Source organism: Ammospiza caudacuta, chromosome Z (genome assembly GCF_027887145.1).
Source record: "Ammospiza caudacuta isolate bAmmCau1 chromosome Z, bAmmCau1.pri, whole genome shotgun sequence".
Classification (NCBI taxonomy): Eukaryota; Metazoa; Chordata; class Aves; order Passeriformes; family Passerellidae; genus Ammospiza; species Ammospiza caudacuta.
Genome location: NC_080632.1, coordinates 46,167,779 through 46,189,978, shown reverse-complemented (window position 1 = coordinate 46,189,978; position 22,200 = coordinate 46,167,779). Strand labels below are relative to the sequence as shown.

Genomic DNA, 22,200 nt, shown 5'->3' with positions numbered 1-22,200 from the left:
GAAAGTACAAAACCTCTTCCTTCAGTCTGCTGACACTGCCATTCTAGATCTGTAAATTACAAAGATCAAGTGGATGAAGAATGTCAATACTGACTGATGCATGCATGTGAAAATGTCTCCAAAAACACACGTCTCCCATCTCCCAAAATAATCCTGACCATACCTCAGAGCACTGTTCACTGTATCACTGCATGAATATGCATCACGCATTTGCAAACTTACCTACATCGCATTTGATGATGAAGTCACTCAGCCCTTCAGAGGAAACCCAGTAGTAAGATGAGTACTAGAAAGCAGGTGCTGCAACTGACATTACATGAAAAAAAATCAACAGACTGTGCTAGTGACTGAAAAAAAAAAGAAAGAGCAGCATGGCAGTAACACAGAAATGTTGATTCACTGGCAGAAATTTAAAAAATAAATACTACCAAGGCAAAACTTTTTTCAGCAACTTCATTTTACTTTCAATAATGTTTTAAGAGTCACTTAATACCTGTAGAATTCCATTCAGTCATGACAGAGCATGTTTAATTTTATCCCTTGTGAGTTTACAGCACAAGAAGGTAAACTGCAAGTATTTTAAGAATTTTCTTCGTAACAGTTGAGTAGACTAATTCTTTATAACCAGATTTATTGATAGTGGACATTTTGCTTCACCATTTCAGCAGAAATACAGCATCTATATACAGAATTATAAAAAGCAAGTCAGACTTTTACATAGATCATCCTCCCTGCACATCACCCTGACTGTTAGAAGAAAAATCCCCATTATTGGTCAAAACTATACAGAGCAAACACCTAGGAAAAAAGTATTTTTTATTCTATGACACTGTGTTAATACAATAAATATACAAAACTTCTGAACTACCCAGACATGCAACAGAGAGACAGAAGAAGTGCATTTGTACAGAACCATGACATTCACCAGGATGGCTGAACATTGTTAGTAATTTACAAAATATACAAACATCCTCAGATAAATAAAAACAACTCCTAAATTACAAATCAAAGACTACTGACATTCCAGTGTTTAAACTTCATACCTTGTACTGTTTGTCACAATACTACAAAAAGACAACTCAAGTGGGCGCCATACTCTGATTATTAAGAGATTGTAAAATCTAATTTTTGTTAGATACAAAATATTTTTAACAAATTTTAGCCTTCTGTTATCAAAGCTAAACAAACTTTTTCCTCCCTTTCGGGTTGCAAAGTGTCACAGATTTCTGGTTTAAAGAATTCATGTGACACAACTCTGAATTTCACTCAGAAAGCTTAAATCTGTACATTCAACCCATGATATTACAAATCAACAATTCTTATACACAGAACATTACATATGTTTTCTCAAAGACCTTTCAAACATCTGAGAAAAAAAATCTACCTGTCAAATTCAGGTTTTATTTCTAATGTTTTTGGTGTTTTTTTCTGGTAATCTATGCTATTATGCAATCTTCAACTTCAGTTAAATTCTAAGGATAATGTTCCTAGGATTCCAATCTAGGAGATACCAAAATTTAGATTTAAAAGTAATCCATAGCAGAGTTCCTAGATACAACCCTCAAGTTAAGTTTAAAATATGAAAAGAATAATCTTGATATATAGCTTCTAGAATGATGGCCCCCCAGTCTCAGCAGAAGACAGTGACTTTTATCTGGAAAGCTTAAAAAACATTCCACGCAAATTTAAGTTCAATGTTAGCATGTCCACTATTATGACATTTTTAACAGCCTTGTTAGATAGAATATTTAAGCAAGTATATTCATTAATGTGAACTTCAGCATAGGTGACACTACAATGCTTTTTCAAATTCAAGTGTGGTTTAAAGAATTTAGTAAATGAAAGGAGACTAATAGAAGAATTCATGCTACCAGTATATTACTGATTCAGAGATTAAGCTAGGGGAGTATTTTTTAAAATGAACTTCTGTTAATATGAATAAAGTGTATTGAAACAGAATACAGTGTATTGAAATTCAGTCCACTTTCAGAATGTGGAGGGGCCTCAGAACTTTATGCTGTGTTATGATTCACCTTAAGAGCTGAATTAATTTCAGCCATGGTGTGTACTTACACAGGTTATGGGATGTAATTTTTCCATTTCCTGGAAGAGTTTGAAAAACTGTTGTAAATATTGTATGTAAGTCTCATGAGGCAATCCAAAAATGTAAGGCCTTCAAAGCAGAGAAACTCATACTATACCAAGTCCTGACTGTATTATATTCTAAAATATTGTGATGGTATGTGTACCATTATGGATTGTTAGTTTCACAGCATCAATCTAACCTCTTAGGCCTCCAATTCAAAGAGTTAAAATCTAACTTTAATAAAGATAAACATCTCTCCCTTTGCCGAATCCAAATAGTTTAAAAACTTTTTTCTATAGCTTAAATCACATCACAGAGATGGCTGAGTTAATATTAAAATTCATTCAAGTATCTGTTAAATGCCATTGCTTCAATAGCCTGGTTTTAGACAATATACCTGTTAGAAAATTAAATACTGTATATATAGTGTTTTGGACAGGCAGTAAACAGAGTGACTGTCCAGGATAGAGATTTAGTACCACTGTTAAACATAAATCTATACTTGAAAAAAATCCAAACAAAAACTAACAAAAAAACAATCCCAAATAAAAATACCACGACACATAGAAGAGGGACAGGGGATATGTGAATACTGAAGTTAAAAACAGCAAATACATAACCATTTAGCTCTGTGATTGAAATCACCAGTTAACTTCCTTAAACTGAACTATTCTATTACAGAGAATGTTTATGCCCCATAGTAATTTCCCACAGGTAGAGAATACTCCATGGAAATACATATAAACAAATGCTATAAAGTGGCACAGGTAAATTCTGGACCAAAACACTACTTAAACAGGTAAAAAGATCAGGTAACTCAACAGTATTCATGCAAACTTACAGGTTTATATCAAAAGACTTACCTAATAAAAAGAAAACAAAACCAAACAGGAAAAGAATTTATACTCTCTGCCTTACTTGTATTTGACCCCCAGCAGTTGCTGAAAGTGCAAAAACAATAGTCAAACCTAACTCTTATCTCTCACTCACTTCTTACTGACCACTTATTACCCCCACTTCTTATGGCAGAAATAGGGAAGTCAGTTCTTGCAAAAAAAAATCATTAATCCAAACTGCTTTCCTGAACTTAAAAAAAAACAACTGGTGTGAATTGCTAAAAAACCTTCTAGATTCTTATTACATTGATTTGATCATTATATACCAGAGTTCATTCTCAGACCAATTGTTGAAATTATTTATCCTCCATAAAATATGTAAAGCTTTACACTGCAGAATTCAACATGTTAAAGAAGGGGAAAAATTGGTTTTCTTCTTAAAATAAATAAATTTATAATAAAATAAACCAACCATTTCCCATTTAACCCATGCACAGCTGTAGAAGAAACAAACATGCTGTGTGATTTTGATCTAGGCATTTAGGGAATACAGTAAGTGACTGGGAAATAAAGAACAGTTGAGGAGAACCGGGGTGACTGTTTCTCTACATCCGGTTACCCTTGAAGGCGTTCTGGGCCGCGCTGGTGGCCGCTGTCGAGGCGGCATTGGCCGCAGCAGTTTGTACAGTTTTGTTGGACATCACTCCTGTGGCAAACTCCTGCTGTGCCTTCTCAAAGCTCGCGCCAGTCGTGCGGTACAGCCCGTGCACCTGTGGAGAGGAAAAGCACTGAGAAAGTGGTGCCACGCTTCCCATTTCTTAGCAGAGCAACAGCAAAGTCTCAATGCAAAGCAGAGCTTTGGGGAAATGTGATTTGTTCATGTGTTTGAGCGAATACAGAGATGAGAACATGGAATTTTTTCCCACAAACTTTTGAATTTTTCATTGTCCTGCTGCACTCACAATTTGACTGTGGGGGTTACCTGTAATTATCTGCAAGTTCAGAGGGGTCTCATCATGGTCACTAAAATATGTGATGTATATTTGGTGAATTTTTCTTTACAACAATATTTAGAGACATTTTAGTTACTCTGATTGGTAACAAGAGTAAGCAACATTCTGACTGAATATTAAAAATTTCAAAATATCCATATTACACAGTTACACATTTGCAGAACTAGTGTGATGACCAATAGCTCTGCTTAATAACCAGAGGAATAAACAATATGACTTACAAACACTCTTAGCAATATGGTATGTAACAAAATAAAAACCACAAAACCTGACAAAAAAAAATCTGATTAACTTTCAATTATCTAAGTATTGAAATTCAAATGCTATTTTTCACTCAGTTAAGTCACAAAAAGGTTGTTAAATAATACTATGAAGACATTTTCATTCCAGTATAGCAAGAAAATTAACATAACTTTTTTCTCTGTTATAAATGTGACTACTTCTCATCCATAAAGATAAACCACGTCATATATGAATATGCAGATTTTTTGAAAGAATCTTTGATAAGAAAAGTAAAAGCATATTCCACCATACTTTTTTCTTGTTTGTTGCTTCTCATGTATAGAGTATTTCTACAGAAGACAAGAAAGGACATCTCCAGGCACACATGTATAATTTCTAGTTAATGTGAAGAGGTCAAAATAATTTATGCATGTGTAAAATCCTTAAACCTAACTATAACTGAGGTTGAATTACTGGAATCCAGCCAGGACATCATCATCAGAATTCTCGGTTTCATTTATCTCAATGACTACTACTGCATCAGTATCTATACTTAGATATTCTGGGTGGAAATTCACCAGAAGTAACCATAGAGAAAGAGTTTATTTCCTTGAGTTTTCATGCTCCTGCATCATTAGCTGGCAATAAAATATTAAAAAACAGAGATAGAGAAATAAAAATCCTTTTCTGAGGTGCTAAGCATCTCTCTCTTCTATTGATTTTAATGGGAACGATTTTGGTAAGAGCTGTAACTTAGCAATCATTTCAGTCACACTTCTCTGTGCCTGATGGACAACCTGGCATGTACAGCTACAGTCACAGTGTCCAGTGCTTTCACCTACTCCTTTGTGGTGGGGTTTCCTCTCAGATTCTCTAATTCAGAGCTATCATTCCCCATTTGCAGAAAATACCTGCATTGTACAAACAGCATTTTGTACCTCCACAACAGTATAAACAAAACTGTACAAATGTTAATAGGCAAGGCTCACCTTGAAGAATGTAATTTAATCCCCACTACTTTGTGAAAGAGTACCTCTCTCAAAACAGAAAGCAAAATCCAAATCAAATATAGGAAACAAAAGAGGGGAATAATACGTAACTTACCTTCTTAAACATAACTAGTGAGATAACAGCAGATGCTGTGAAAAGTGCAGCTATGATTATCATCATAATGCCAACAGGAATACTCTTATTAAGTCCAGTAAGAGATGAAATCCATCCACTGAAGGAAGGAGAAATAACAAATTTTACTAGTACAGCCCATGAACTATTTATTCAGATACCCTCACCAAAACAAATTTCATAACCTCCTGGTTCTTAACCATTTTGAGTATTTTTAAAGAAAAATAATGGGAATTTTACATAAGCATATTCTTACATTCTGGTTCTATGATAGGCTTTTAAAGTTTAATTTCCACTTTTTTCACAGAAAATGCAGTGAAACTGTATGAAAAGTTGTTGTAAATATTATTGTCCTTGAACAAAATTGTGGAGAAATTAGAAAGCTGCTTCTCAACTGTCATTTCAGATTGATTCAAGACTACATTAATTCATAGATGAGAAAATATCCCTAAAAAGATAAGTTTTTAACTTCTATAAATACAGAACAGAATACCACACATACACAGCTTCTATATGAAGACTCATTTAATTGTATCCACACAGTGATGCTTTTCCAACTGAGGTAAATATTTTTTTTTTTAAGTAGAGAGCATCAGATGAACTAATAGAAAAAAACCTGCTAAATAAGTATCTACTTCAAGCATTTCCCCATTGTTCAAAACTGAAACACCAACAGACACCAACATTTTCAGACCTGAAAATTTAAAAAGCAGGCTGCCTTATGAACAAAACCCATGCATTAAGATGAATAAGATTTTTCCACGTTATTAAAAAAAACCACAAATAAAACCCTAGCAAAAAATTATGTAAATCCAAACCTTAAAACTGTCCCCTACCTGCTTCACACTGCTTTGATATCCACTGTATCCCACTATAATCTACCACAAAACCCCAAAATCTGAACTGTAATTAGGATTTCCATGATTTTTCTGGTTATCTGGCTCATTTCAATACTTCTTCCCCAAGTATGCTTAAAAGCACACTTCCCAGACTTGGATGAATAAGCAGTAGAGGATTCCAAAGAAAAAAAAAGCAGGCTCTTTCCTTACATAACAATTCTACAGCAATACTGTTTTGTCTGCCTTCCATATATTTGGAGGTTTGCAGCAAAAAGCACTGATAGAGGGAAATGTCATTACCCAACTACAGCACTGCCATTCATGACTCCTCATGTTACCAGCTGGCTACTACATCCTTGCTTTTAGTTAATTCCTTTATTTCAAGGACAGTGACTGATTCCCCATAGTTTCTCCTTGTAAAATCTAAGTATTAGACCTCAAAGATTCAAATAAAAGATAATATACGTACAAGCTTCATGTAAAAGCTTATATATTTGCAAACATTTAAAAGAAAGATCAACTTATTGCAGAATATGAATGTGACTCTAACCAATGTACTTTTCAAATAATATCCAATATTCACCCAAATGCCTTGTTAAGTCATTCTACAAATTTTAGCCATAAATTTCTCAATAAGAAGCAAGTATATAAATATAACTAAAAATACCTAATGATATGAAAAATATGCAAACAATATATTATTGATGTCTAAATTTTTGCTTTTCTTTACCTTAAATACAGAATGAGTAATAACTCCTTACACCACAAAAATAGAGGAGGCAGTGTAAGAAAGAGTAAGTTCAAAGTGGTTTAAATTGAAGGATAAAACTGTGAGTAGCCCAGTAACAGTACCTCACATTCTTTGGATACATTTCACCCACTGCTCCTAGTCAAGAGCACTCCAAAAATGCTTTCTTTTGAGAGCTAAATGTAACATTCTAGTGAACACAAGATTATTCATTTGAAAACATAGACTGTATTGCAGTTGTTACTTCAAGTAAGAGTGCTTGTCTTACAGACAGTACAACACTATGGCAAACAAGAGTACTCACCAGTTTCCCCATCTTTGAAATCCTGCAGCTTGAAGTACATGTACAGCAAACTGACAGATATATACAAAGAAGAACACAAAGAACCTGAATGAACTGTCACTCCTGAAAGAGGTAGGGGAAAAAAGATTAAAGCAGACAGAAAATTCATTATTTTTATTCATATTCTGTAGTACCAGTCTAACATTTTACTGCATTAACTGGGCAAAAAGTACTTTCATTTATCAAGTGACCTGAAGTATCAGCAATTCTGTGTTTTTTTAGTGTGTTTATTTACAAGAACTGCTCTTTATCTTTAATATAGTGATTTTGCCACCTGCATCTCTAAGAAAGGTGAGAATAGTTCTGTTCAGCCCAGAGCAGGACCCTTCAACTAATCCTTTAAGTTTGCATTCTGCACCACTTTCAGAGTGAAGTTCACAGTGATAGCAGGATGGGAAGAGAATATTTAACTTGTGAAAGGAAAGATCTCATATGGAATTACTGAAACACATGGCACACCAGAATACTGAAGCAGCAGTTATTTTAAAGTAAAATGTACAAAATACATTTCCTGGTAAATTACTAAAATGCCAGCCTTACAAAGACTGAAAATAAATTTAAAAAAATGAGCCAAATATAAATGTACAGGCAGAATTTCAATGAAGACTCAACTTACTACTGTCAAAAACATTGATCATATAAAATGCTTCCTACTAGAGTTCTAAAGAAAGCAGAAATCATTTATTTAAGTCACAAAAAGAGATTTTGTCCTTAACAGCTCTTCCTGCAGAAGGGAGTTTGTAATTTCTGTATAACCAGTTCAGTTCAATAACTATTTCATTTTCAGCTGAGCAACTGACGGAAAGTTGAATATGCAAGTAGAGTTTTCCTTCCTCAACCAACAATTTTTTTTAAGAAAAGATATGGATTTATTAGACAAGAAATGCAAGTTAAACTATATGATTCCTCGAAGATTTGTGGGTATAGCAATACCTCATTGGTTAGCAAAAAGATACACACTTCCTGTAGTCTAAATGGTAAAGTTAATTGCAACTTCTGGCCATCATTAAAAGATTGATGAATCGCCTCAATGTAAAAAAAAAAAAAAAACAACCCAAAACTTCCTGAGTACAGGACTTAAAATCTCTACATGCTGATCTTCACTAAGAAAAAGTTTAATTTTGCAAGCAAACACATCATTCTCTTCTTAATCACACACCTTATGCTTCTGAAGTTTGCAAAGATTGCTAAGACTAGGAAAAATACTAGTTTGTCTAATATATACCTGCTCTACTAATTCTTAAGAATCTCAGGCTATTTCAATTAGAGACACAATAAGTGTCTATCACTTAAAATAACAAAAATACAAGATTTTAAAAGTAGCTCTTCATGAAGTTCATTCAGGAAGGAAAAAAATTAACACACTATTGACTACTAATCTGCTCAAATTCTTGGTGTGTAGAAACAGAGATTTAATGAGAGAATGTTGTTTGCAACTGTTACCAGCCCTTACTAACTTCAACAAAGTTAAGGATTTCTGACAAATATTTTGTCTGTGGTAAAAACGGTAAATACTTTAAAGGATATTCCATGGTATTACTAACTACTGCCATCTGCATTTCAAATTCGACAACCGAATTAATGGCAGACATACTCTTTGTTTCTAATGAAAGCACTTCAAAGGATTATCATCATGATAATCAAGCAAATTCTCAAATGTTAATGCATTTTGACAAGTTTTTAAATATCCTAAGTCAAGCTGAAGTTGTTACCTGAAAGCTCCATAAAGTGGTCTGTACCAGCAGACAAAAGAACATGGGGTAAAAAGCAAGAACCAGAGAATACTCAATCCAAAATCAACCCCTCTTGTAGCATCAACGTAAAACCAGGCCAAACATCCAAAGATATTAAGAAACAATGTCACTGTATGGACTGTAGAGGCAAAAGCAAAATAGTATTAATTAAATTATGTTTAAACAATAAATTATTACAAATGCTAAAGTTATACCCGAACTTTAAAACATTTAAACATTTAAAGAAAACAGCATTTTAAACAAAACATCAGCATGCAGACAATACCAATACCATCTCAAGGCCTTCTGTAATAAATTGATTTTTATAGTTTTCTAAATTTTAGGTAAACTCTATATTCACAAGTAAGAGCACTCAACATGAAATTACCTGGCAATGGAAAATATCTTGTCATAAAAATAAAATACTTTCAAACATTAAATTAAGAAAAAAGAGGTTTCTACAGATGTAATAATTGATTCTTTTCTATAGTAATAACTGAATACAAATATTTATGAGACTACTGAATATTTTTTGAGAAAGCTTAAAAATTAACAAAGTGCATCACAAAATAGACACTGTACACATTCAAATTTGAAAACAAAAAGTTCCCAAATAGTCTTTCAACAGAAAGCTCTTTGTCTTCCATATAATAAAACAAATACCCCAGTTACTAAGAATGTTCTTCAGTAAAATATGGTCTGCAAGAAGCTGTTCGAGATGTTTTAATATATTTTGTATATTCAAATATTTCTTAGGACACCGGTCTTTCTTAGAATACCTGCCTTTTTTCGTGGTGTGTTGTTAGCTCAATAGTATAATTTTCTCACTGGCAGACCTTGTTACATAGTAATTATTCAATTTCTACTAAAAACAAATGCATTTGCATTATGACTTTACATTTTATATCAATTAAATTTACTTCTTAGAACAGAATAAAGCAATATTAAGAAACATTACAACTACTACCTTCATGCTATCTGGCACAGAATTTAGTTCTGCTAGACTTCAAAGATGAACAAGAATTTTTCTCTTTGTTCAGCAATAACCAGTGATTCAGGAAGGATTTTGCTGCCTCAGAGAACAATTTCTTTCCTTGCAGATCAAGATAAAGTAGGATATTTATAACTGCACAAACTGCTGCTGACAGCAATGATTTTATTTTATTTAAGTTCAACAGAGCAACAGAGCAACATTTTAGTCATTCTCCTGGATAGCAAGGTTAACAGAACAGGCAAGATACTAAAGATTCTGAAAAAGGGAATCCTGAAACTCTTTGTTGTTGTCTTAATCATGACTTGAGCTCTAAATCAACACAATGGGGAAAAACTCTTAAAAGCAAGATGCACAGATCATTGCATGGAAGACTGATGAAAGTGAAAACATTTCCTCAGATAAATCATATTCTCCAGTAAGAGTTGCCAGAATCAAAACACTTTGTTCTTTAAAATAAAAGGCGATTATTGCACCTATGTATCTTACCACTGCTCCAAGGGGTAGGCAAACCAACTCCTTTCTGAATTTGTGTGTTTCTGCCTCAAAGCAAAAGAAACTATACAAATCCCAGTTCCTGCCTTCCTTTGATACGTACAAGAAAGGGGTATTCTCTCTTTTTCTACTCAATACTGGAACACATCGAGACCCCTATGTTACTAGAAACATTCAAATTCTGGTGGAAACTGAACTTTACAAAATTACTTTCTTTTAATAACTGCAATTAACAGGACAAGTTTTAAAAGAGTACCATCAGTGCAGAAAAGGGGGAAGCATCACACCCACTACTGATACTCAAACCAGCAACACAGAGGTCTGGCTTCACTACAGTAACAGTCTCAGCAGTACAAAACAAGTATTAGCAAGCAATAAAGGAAGAGAGCAGACTTGACTGACAATTCCCACTTCACTGTGCTTGCCATTCACTTGCCTGCTGCAAGATACAGAGAATCACTTACACTTATGCTTTGAGCCAATGCCTTCACTAAAGGATGTAGGCAAGCTTAAGCTCTTATATGAACAGACGTGTTTGTAGGTTCAGGGTAACAGTTATAAAGTACCTTCCACCTACTTGCCTCAGCAAATTAAACCATAATACAAGCTATTAGAAAATAATGACTACCTGGGAGCTGAAATCACCTAGGGCTTAGTCAGAAGTCTGCAACATGCAATTTCTGTATGACAGCCTCACAATAGACAGCTGTAACAATAGAGTACCCTGTGTGATTGAAGAAAGTCTTCTCCTAGTTTGTCTGTGGAAGCAGCTGAAGTTGAAAAAAAAAGGTGTTCATGCCAGAATAAGAGTCAACAATGGAAAAATACATTAGTTTAATAAATATTAATACTTTACTTTTTTTTGGTATAAACTTCCCTGAACAGAAGAATTCTCCTTTAGATATATTCCTTGTCTTAATTAACTACACTTTATCATCCATAAATGTCTGAAAGAGAGTTGTAAATTAAAAAAAAATCACAAGTTGCACTGAAGATATTTCGCATGTACATTATTAAGGTGATTTTGCTATTCCATTTGAGACCATATGAAAACAAATTTTTGTACTAAGCTTAATTTCAGTAATATTTCATTGATTATATTTTCAGGAAACCTAAGTCCACATTAGGACACATGACTGTCACCCTGGATTGGAACTGCCTGAAGGCAAATGGGATGCCTGCAGAATGGAGAGTTTTGAAACCACAAGGCAACTCACAAGTGAGGACTGGACTAGTGAAGTTTGATCACACATAATCTTGGAGTACCAAGGAGCTTCAGATGTTGTTTAGGCTTTTGTTCTTAGTCTTTTCTGCTTACTTGGGAGAGATGTGCTAACATGCCTTACAAAAAAGAGGAAGATTTTCCATAGGAAAAAAATAAGATTCTAAAACACTAACATAACCACTAAACAGCCTTGGATTAGCACATAAACATGTGCTATCTAAAATGTGAAGGTACATTTTAAAAATTTCCTGATGCTACACACTAAAAAACACATAATAATATGGAGCAGACTAACAGTGAATTTGTATGACAGCAACCAGTCAAACCTTGAGAAAACATCACCCACAATGAAAGGCTGAGTGAAATATGCTAAGTAAGGCAAAAGGAGATGACTAATGGGCATAAATGTATTTTCCATAGCAACAGTAGATAGAACATGAAAGATCAAACACAGGAGAGGAGAATTAAATTAATATACTAATAAACATCTTCTAATTCTAAAAGTCAGCAATGTATTAGAACAAGCTTGGAGGGAGTTTGTGAAGTGTCTATCATTGGAGGTTCTCAGGGACAGGCAGAACAAACATCTACACAGACTGATATGTATACAGACACACCATCTCATATCCTCAGACAAAGGATGAGATTAAAATCTCCTAAATAGAAACGGAAAAAAAGTTGGCACCCCAGTGTATTGTTCTTCTACCAAAATCTCTTCCATTTGTAACTTCAAATAAGAAATATTCTTTAAAAATCAAAATGGTGTTTATTAGGCACATGCTATCAGCCTGTGGGGAAAGTAGCTTGGAAACATGCTTTTGAGTCTGTTTTTGACTGTTAGCACAAGTCAAGAGACATTGTACTTGACGCTGGACACAGTAATAGCACAAAAAGATCTAAACAGTGCTAATGAGCTAGGAAAACTGTCATTTTCATGTGTAAGCCCTTAAAGCACCAATGGCCACAATGCCAAGATAGAATAGAATAGACTTTTCACAGTTGCTCCAATGGCAACTGTGAAAAGTCATTGCTAATTGATTATAGTTCACAAAAACGTGAGCATTCAGTGAGCATTCAGTCTCCTGGAAAAAATAAAGTCTCCCCCGGGGAAAAAATGTGCAAAGATAAAACACATCAACGAATTAGAAAATTCTGACTTCTGATACAAAAGGAGAAAAGAGGAATGAGTTAATGAAATAGGGATACAAACAGGGTTGTTTTCTCATGAAAGGAAGAGCATATGGATCTTAAACAGGTAAAGAAGTTTCTTTCCTCAGAGACATAAAAACCAAGAATGATGATGTCAAACTAATACTAATGGTGGAAATACAGAAACTAACCAAGTAAGTTTGTTCCCAGGGCTACTACAAAGGAAAAGGACTACTTTATAAAGTGCGGAGAATGCAGTACTCAATTTATCCAAATGTGATTGTGTTCACAGAACCCCTAGACCTTACAAGACATAGGAAGTTCTGGAAGAGGAAAAAGAAGAGGCAAGCAGAAGCAGGTCTACCATGGGAATAAATACCTCCTCAGAGGATAAGCAGTCAATGAGAAATTACCCAAAGCACACAGATGCAATCCTAGGAATGAAAAGACCCAATTCAACAGCCAACCCTAAAGGATGAGGTTCTACACCCAATCTTTTTTATCTTTCTGGTTTTTACTGTGAAATAGCTTTTGGGTTTTTTTTCCTTTATTATGCCCTATTCCTGCCTTCCTTAGTAATACATGTAAATCAGAGAGCACTACAGCTAAAGAACAAAGAATGCATGAAGACTTGGTTGAAACCTCAGCCTACCTAGAAGACAGTCATGTCAGTATAAAAGCACAGGTCCTATGTATTTAGAAATAATATAATATAATATTGCTTCTTTATTTGTTGCCATACAAAGGAAAATTAAGAAGAGTATTAATATTCCAATTCTAACTGCCCAACTTCACCTCATATTTGAAGCATATCCACTTTCAGAACTCAGTCCTGCAAATGGCCAGAATTGGTAACCATCCTAAAATTTTGAGTATTTCACCTTAGATTTCATATACATCTCAATTATCTGTCAATTTTATGAGAATGACCAGTCAAACGCTTTATAGTTGCTTTATCTGAAGATTAACGATCTAGCAATGAATATAGAAAGCAGTAGATTATTGATGGAGTGGAATTGATTTGATTCAGTGCAGCCTGTTAATTTCATGTGTTTCAATTACGTGGTTCAATCACAGCAATAAGATTACCAGAGCAATGTATAAAATTATGGAGATTTCCTACCTACATCTTAAGCTACAAAAAAAGTTCAGAAAACATCTGAAATCCTCATTTTCTTAGGAAGGCTGAAAATATATTAAAGGCATCAAAGTATCTAAATCTTGATATTTTGTCAGAGTCAGAGTATTTATTAGTCTTGTATCAATCACAGTGGACAAGGCAGAAGAAACAAGTACGGCATCTGCACGCTTCTTTAACCCAGTATTTCTCCAGTAAAAACACAGACACCCAGTGAGGGCAAAATTAATCTTACAAAGATGGTGTAGAGCAATCTTTGCCTACAAAGGATAGCTGTAACGTGGACTGATTCTTCAGATAAGTGACACTATTTCTTAAAATAGGGTATAACGATATTAAGCCTTTGCTATATGAAAGCCATATTAAACTATATAAAATTATGTATATTAAAGTAAATGGATATCATACATCTTGAACTCAAAAGTCTATTAACACTAATAAGCTGATTTTAAAACCAGTAGAATTATTTCTAAGTTAATAAACGGTCGAAGTTCATTTTACAACTGGAGAAACTTAAACCAGACAATTGCAATAAATTAGAACCAAATTGCCCTAGGATAATCCTCCTTTTCTTCTGTGGAAGCTTTTATGATGTAATTCAATACTTTTAAAACTGAAGTTAACATAAAATTTTGCTTCAATATTTGGCTTCTGGATTTAAAATAATTCTTCACTACAGATGCTCCAAAAGCCAAAGCAGCAGGTATACATTACCAAGCTTGAACAGGCACTTTATTTTTCTTCAAAAGAGAATACTTACACATCCACAGATAGTACATAATCTTTACTGTCTTCTGGAATTCTACAGGAATGTCTACTGAAAAATCCTGGTAAAAACAAGGACCTACAGGAAAATTCTCAGGGAGAGGTGGCCAGTTATTTTTTCTACCTGCAAAACAGAAAATAAAGGAAAAAAAAAAAGGTGTTTATAATGTAGTTTCAGTCTCTGTATACTTGAAAGAGATACACGTTTGAACTTGTTTGAAGTGTTTAATGCATGAGTTTCTCAAGTGGATGGATAACTAGGGCTACCAAAACCCAAGAGTTTTAAGAGCTATCCTTAATATAAACTTTAGAAATTAAATACAATTAAGTGTAGCCAGGTCAAGGAAAGTAAAATAGTTATCTACATAAAAGATTGAGCAGGCATCTAACATTTCCTAAAAAGTAAGAGAATTTTTCACAATTTTTCACAAAACAGATATGGACAGAAAAAGAATTTTTGAGAATTCCTTGACTTTTAAATGAGTATTTCCCTAAAGTCCCACCATACTCACATAGTCTGTTGAACACAAAGATAGGGGACTGAAAAGCATTCTTCATTTTCAGAATCCTGATATTCTTAGTGTCAATGTATCTCTAGTTTCCAATATGGTTTCCTGTCAAAACTTATCTAAAAGGCAGGAAGTCTCAAGAAAGACAGTTACTGAAATGGTCTGTAAGTACCTTTTTCTAACAAGAATATGCCCTACAGCATTACTGTATTTTGATACAGTCGTGTGACAGAGTGAGGACACTGCAAAGGACACGGGATCGGACACTTGGATTTCCGGAATGCTTATCCCATGGCAGGCTGGAGTTTACACTCTGCTGAACACAAGTCATACCAAGCACACACTCAGAGATTCAGTTGAGACAATCACTGCAACAAACCTTTGCCATAGCATTTCAAACTCTGAATGCAAGAGATATATTCACCATGTGACCAAATTAATTAGTTGAAATAGGAGGTAGCACACTTTTATTAGATTGAATGCAATGCTGCACAGAACCTGAGCTGAGAAGGTCAAAGGCATCAAGCTGACGTACCAGCTAGAAGATCTTTCAGTGCAGTCAGTGCAGTAAATTAAGACAACATATGACAACAGTGTCCTAGATCTGCAGCCAGCATCTTAAGGCAAATGAATGCAAATAGCTAGAGAATTCCAAAAGACCCTGTTTTCCAATCAAGACCACTCTACGTGTTTTCAAAAGAGTCCAAGTTAGTGTGCATGTCCCTGGGATCCAGAAATGTAATTCACAGAATAGTTCAAAGTTGTGCCACAGTAGGTTCACAATGGACATCAGCAAGCATTTCTTTACCAAGAAAATGGTCAAACACTAGAATGGGTTTCCTAGAGGAGTGGTCAACATCCTCAGCCTGTCAATGTTTCAAGACATATGAACAATGCCCTCAATAACATGCTTTAACTTATTGGCACTGAAGTGGACAGGCAATTGGGACTATACAGCCATTGTCAGTTACGAGGGCAGCAGCAGCAACCAAAGTAAGTTTCGGGGGTGAGATCAAGCTCTGCAGAGGTTTCTTGAGCTCAGGGATACCTGAACAGCAGCCCAAAGCCCTTTCAGGACCCAGAAGCTCTCACTAACCAGTCAGGAGTGGAGCGAGCATTACGAGGAGCAGTGTGGGAGACTTGATCAGCTTTAGGGAGCATGAGTGACCAGGATATGGTGCATCAAAAAGATGTGGTGCAGCAGTTTGTGCAGCAGGGTGAGCAGGGAGGGTGCTGCAATGCACAGGTAGGTCCATGCCTCAGGTAAGTGCTAAGTGCTCTAAGCATCTGCCACAATGGCGGGCACTTGTCTCAGAACCAAAACAAGTGTGTCTACTGAGACAGCTCCAGAAAGGTCTGACTGACACATCCACTGAGGGAACTGGTAAGGAAAGAAACATGAGTACAGGCAGTAGTTTGCAATGGATGCACAGATATTTCTACTGAAGAAAAGGCTTGTACCTGCATGAAATGTGCATAGTTTGATGAACTGCTGCTGAAGGTACAACATTGCAGCAGGCAGTGTTAGAGGGACTGAAATGGAGATAGAGAAATGGCTTCAAAACAAATACACCTACAATGGACATCACTGAGTGTGAGACACTTTAGATCCTGGTGACCCACAAATACAGAGCTCAAGTCCAACCTCTATCCTCCAACATCCACACCAGAACAGATATGACGTTTTAAAGGTTTTAGATGTCCATTAGCAAGTCCAACAAGGAACATCCGGACCAGCAGCACATAGTCAATACAGTAAAAACAAACTCTGAGTAATTGTGGAGGGTGACTGTCTTAGGGTCCCTAAGACACAATCCACCAGCCCAGTCGAGTTACAAGACGTAACGCTGCCTACCAGGGACAAAGATCCATCATGCTGCCAAGAGGGTAGTCCAACTTGTCAAGAGCATGGACCACAGCCCACTAATCCTCTCTCACATAGGTACAAATGCTACCACAAGCCAAAAAATATGCAGGATCATGGACGACTATAAAGTGCTGGCAAGATAAGTGACAAACACTAGTGCCCAAGTCATCTTCTCATGTATCTTCCTGGTCACAGAAACAGGGACAGCCAAAAGCAGCCACACTGTGCAGCTCAACATCAGGCTTCCTGGCCACCATCAAGGTTTTGGCTTTTATAACAATGGGTTTTGCTTGAATGATTGTGGACTGTTAGGGAGGAATGAGATCCACCTGCTTAAAAAAGGGTAAGAGAACCTTTGGCAGCATACTGGCCAATTTGGTGAGATGGATTTTAGACTACAGGACTCAAGGGTAGGGTCCAGTGTGGCTATGATCATTGTATTGCTTCCTTCTAGGGACGAGGTCATGTCAACCAGTGCATCAACAGATATTCCTAGAATAGATGAGAATCACAGGGCTAACAACATCAAGGGTGTTCATGGTTACAATGAATCCTGTTACACTCTATCTAGGGAATCTGGATGCTGGATTACCTGTCTGAAGTTGCCTGTACACACACAGCAGCATGGGGAATAAACAACAACTGGAATTTTATGTGTAGCTGCAAGGCCATCACCTCATTGCAATCAGAAATTTGGTAGAATAGCTCACATGACTGGAATAATTTCACACATGGTTGTAGATTTTTTAGAAAGGACAGGTCAGAGAGACAAGGTGGTGGAGTTGTTCTTCATATAAGAAAGCAACTGAAATGTATCAAGCTCTATTCAGGGGCAGACAAATGAGTTGACAGTTTATGGATGAGAATTAAGGGACAGGTTAATATGGCTGATACTGCTGTGGGTGCTCACTTGTAGGCCATCTGATGAGCAGGAGGAAGTTGATGAGGCTTTCTATGGGCAGTTGGCAATAGCCTCACCATCACAGGCCCCAGTTTTCCTGGGGACTTCAACAATCCTGATATTTGTAGGACAACATGGCCCAGCACACATAGTCCAGGAAATTCCTGAAGATCACTGAAGACAATTTTTAATGCATGTGGTAAATGAGCCAATGACAAAAGATGTGTTGCGACAATTGCCTTGGGGTGATTTTTTCAATGATACTCTATTCCCTAATCATCTGCCTTGTTCCCCTGCTCGGGTTCTATTCAAAGCCTCTCTCTGGAGGGTGCAGCTGTGGTACGGGCCAGGACATCACATTCTTGCTTTCACTAGATTAGTTTTTGCTAGCTTAAGCACTTTTTTTTTCTTTTTTTTGCCTGGCCTGGAGGCTTCAGCAAGAATTCCTTCAGCTGCGTTTAGGTTTTTTTACAGAACTGTTTCTGCTGCATTTTTGGTTGGAGATCGAAGTTGCTGAGATGGTGGACCAGCAAGGGGCTACTCTGAGCCCCAGACTTCAGGAAAAAAGGCTGAGCCAACAAGAGAAAGGACACCAAAATCCACTAGCTTCATCTGGTGTGAGGAGGACAACAATGCCAGAAGTTTCAAAAGATCCCCATTTGTTTTACCTGAGTTGTGGTGTGAACTCCTTTTTTCCCTTCCCTGAGACAAAAGGGCCAGCTGCCACTTTTTTCCTCCCAAGCCACACCTCCAGGCCCTGGTAAGATGCACCCACAGGTGCTGGGGGAGCTGGCAGATGCTGTAGCAAAGCCACTCTCCACTATCTTTGAAAAATCACAGGAAACAGGAACAGGGCCTAATGACTGAAGGAAAGCCAATGTTACTCCCATCTTCAAAACTGGCAAGAAGGAGGGGGAGCCAGGAGACTACTGGCAGTCAACCTCACCTCCAACCCTGGAAAGGTGACGGAACAGAACATTCTGGAGGTCAGCACCAAGCGTGCAGCAGAAAAGAAGGTCATCAGGAGCAGTCAGCAGGAATTTCTAGGGCGAAATCATGCTTGACCAGTCTGACAGCCTCCTGTGATGGCAGGGCAGGTGAGGGGAGAGCAGTGGTTGTTGTCTGCCTCCACTTCAGCAAGGCTTTGGACACCATCTCCCATAACATCCTCATAGGTAAGCACAGGAATCATGGTTTAGATAAATGGCAGTGGGGTGGACCAAGGACTGGCTGAATGGCAGAGCTCACAGGGTCAGGATCAGGGCAGCAGAATCCAGTTGGAGGCCTGTAGTCAGTGGTGTTCCCCAGGCATCAATACTGGGCCCAGTCTCACTCAGCTTGTTTATCACTGGCCTGGGTGAAGGGATCCAAGGTACCCTCAGCAGGTTTGCTGCTGATCCAAACTGGGGATGGCTGATACACCTGAAGGCTCTGCTGCCTTTGGGCTGGGCCTGGCTGGGCTGGAGAGTTGGACAGGGAGAACCTAACGAGGTTCAACAAGGGCAAGTGCAGGGTCCTGCAGCTGGGGAGGAATAACCCCAAGGAGCAGCACAGGCTGGGGCTGCCCCACTGAAGAGCAGCTCTGCAGAGAAGGACCTGGGAGTGTTGGTGGACCACAAGGTGACAATGAGCCAGCAGTGTGTCCCTGTGGCCAGGAGGCCCAGTGGGATCCTGGGCTGCACTGGGAAGAGCCTGGCCAGCAGGTCAAGGGAGCTGATCCTCCCCGTCTACTGGGCCCTGGTGAGGCCACATCTGGAGTGCTGTGTCCAGCTCTGGGCTCCTCAGTACCAGAGAGACAAGGAGCTCCTGGAGAGGGTCCATTGAAGGGGCACAAAGATGATGAGGGGTCTGGAGCACCTCTCTTAACGAGGAGAGACTGAGAGAGCTGGGCCTGTTTAGTCTAGAGAGGAGAAGACTGACAGGGGATCTCACCAATGCATATGAATGTCTCAAAGGTGAGTGCCAAGAGGATGGTGCCAGACTTTTCAGGGGTGCCCAGACACTGGACAAGAAGCAATAGCAATAAACTAAAACACAAGAAGTTTCACTTAACATGAGGAAGAACTTCTTTACATTAAGAGTGCTTTACATTGAGAGCTTTGTGGAGTGTCCCTCTCTGGAGACTGTCAAAACCCACCTGGATGTATTCCTGTTCCTGTATCATCTGTTCCAGGTGACCCTGCCTTGGAAGAGATTACCTCCAGAGTCCCCTTCCAACTCCATTTCAATCAGTATTCTGTGATTCATTGTATGTCCCTTCCAACTGAAAATATTTTTTTTCTATTCTACAAAATCTCCTGACAACTTGAATTACTAAGGAATTAAGCAATTTGGAATTGTAACACTGCATATTCGAAAAAGACCAGCGTGTGTGAAAGTAAAACAGAACTGTAGATAAAAATGAAATGACCAGATAAAGTCAACCTTTAATACAATGGTTTGCTTTGTTGGGTTTTGGGGTTCTTTTGAAAAGGAATATTCCCACAAATGTAATTGTAGAAAAACATCTTCAGTTAAGAGGATGTAAATCTCCTCACACATGTGAAATTGCTGTAAAAAACGGTTGATTTTGCATAGCACAGAGTTCGTGGCATACAAAAAATTTTTTAAAAGTTTAATAATATAATAGATATTTCTGGTATTTTTGCAGAATATTATGTTTATAACACAGCAAAAGAAATTAAATGTTTCAAACCAGAAGAGTTCTCATACAGGTGTAAATAGATAAATGAGAAATCCTAGATGTTACTTCAAGAAGTTGGTTTTACTTCATCTCAAAATGTTCCATTTTTTTCAGTAGTGTTACTCAGATACTAATCTAGAATAAAAATAGATGAGAATAATAGATAAAAGAGAATAACATGCTACAGAGGCCACATTTAAATTTTTTCACTGAAAATCTGAAAGGACCGCACAATTTATTCACTGCATTCATCTTCTTAAGGGAGATAAACTTCCTTTTCCTGAAGGAAGTTTATCCTGAAGACATCACAAAAATCCCTCTTCAATCTGCTTCACGATGTCATTGTAAAATTAAAAGTTTCTAAGGAAAAGTTACATTTCAGAAATTTAAAGTATATTTTTTCATGCATACCGCCTTGCTGATTGAGACTCTGCATTTCCCTTTCTCTGCGATCTAGCTCAGCTGCTTTTCTTTCCAGTTCTTCCTGACGCTTTAGCAGTTCTGCCTGGGCCAAGGCATGCTCCTGAACAAAACAAATATCACCAGATATTGACAAAAAGTATGAACATGGCATAAATATTCCAAGTCTTTTCACTATAATTAAGCATCGTCACTTATGAAGACTGAAGCAATATAGCACAAATTCACATATTACCAATACTTAAAGGCAGTATTAATTTTAATTTGGAAAGCAATACTTACTTATAAAATACATTATTCCAGAAGCATATTTAAATAATTATTATTAAAAGGAAGCTAGTGCCTAAAAGTTGCAGAACAAACCTTTGCTATTTGTGTGTAGGAAGATGGTTCTTCTGTTGGTTTCATTATTGCTGGCTGGGTACTGGGTACATTTGGCATTTTCACATTTCCTGGAGGAGGCTAAGAAAACAAAAGACAATTATAGAGAAATACTTTACTGTTCTAATAAACTTATTTTCATTATATATGTAAGAACCAATTTACATGTTTTAAAGGAAGTGCTACTGAAATAAACTGAAATCTCAATATGCTGTTTTCAATATTTATAATCTTTAGAAAAAAAGACATCAACTGAGTTCCGTGGTGCATGTTATCTTGTATTTCTTTCAATAAACACACAAAGAATTTTAGGAATTCAGTAAAAGTAAATGGAATTCTAATTCTGTTCAGACATGAATATTAATACCAGTAACTGTTTCAGAGGATTGCAGCATTTAAGAGTCATCTATTCATACTCTGAAACACAATGTAATTTATTAATAATGTCTTCCAGAGCCTTCTACCTAACAAAGGCTTATATCACCCAGCTAACTAGAGAAGTAATGTAACATATGAAACTTTCAAATTCAAGATCCATAATCTATTACTTTATTATTTCACCAATTTTTGCTAGGTATCACTCCAGAATTTCTCCTACGTTAATACATGTGTTAAGAATATAATCACAGCAAAATATACATTTCAGCCATTGTATTCAGAGGATACAGACTGTTGCTGAAATACAGTAGTATTTCTTTCATTAAGCACAGAAAAAAAGTACATATTTTTGATAC

The 22,200-nt window shown here is 36.7% G+C and overlaps 1 protein-coding gene across 1 annotated transcript in view; it reads right to left on the bottom strand.

Moving 5' to 3' along the window:
• Positions 1–439: 439 nt before the first annotated feature.
• SCAMP1 (secretory carrier membrane protein 1) overlaps positions 440–22,200 on the bottom strand; it is a 44,514-nt gene continuing 22,753 nt past the window's right edge. Inside the window, exons 3-9 of the mRNA XM_058823393.1 lie at positions 21,449–21,547; positions 21,077–21,188; positions 14,701–14,829; positions 8,922–9,081; positions 7,171–7,272; positions 5,262–5,379; positions 440–3,692 (exon numbers count right to left, since the gene is read on the bottom strand). Coding sequence (XP_058679376.1) covers positions 3,528–3,692; positions 5,262–5,379; positions 7,171–7,272; positions 8,922–9,081; positions 14,701–14,829; positions 21,077–21,188; positions 21,449–21,547 — 885 coding nt within the window. The 3' untranslated portion in view covers positions 440–3,527. The remainder of the gene's footprint in view (positions 3,693–5,261; positions 5,380–7,170; positions 7,273–8,921; positions 9,082–14,700; positions 14,830–21,076; positions 21,189–21,448; positions 21,548–22,200) is intronic.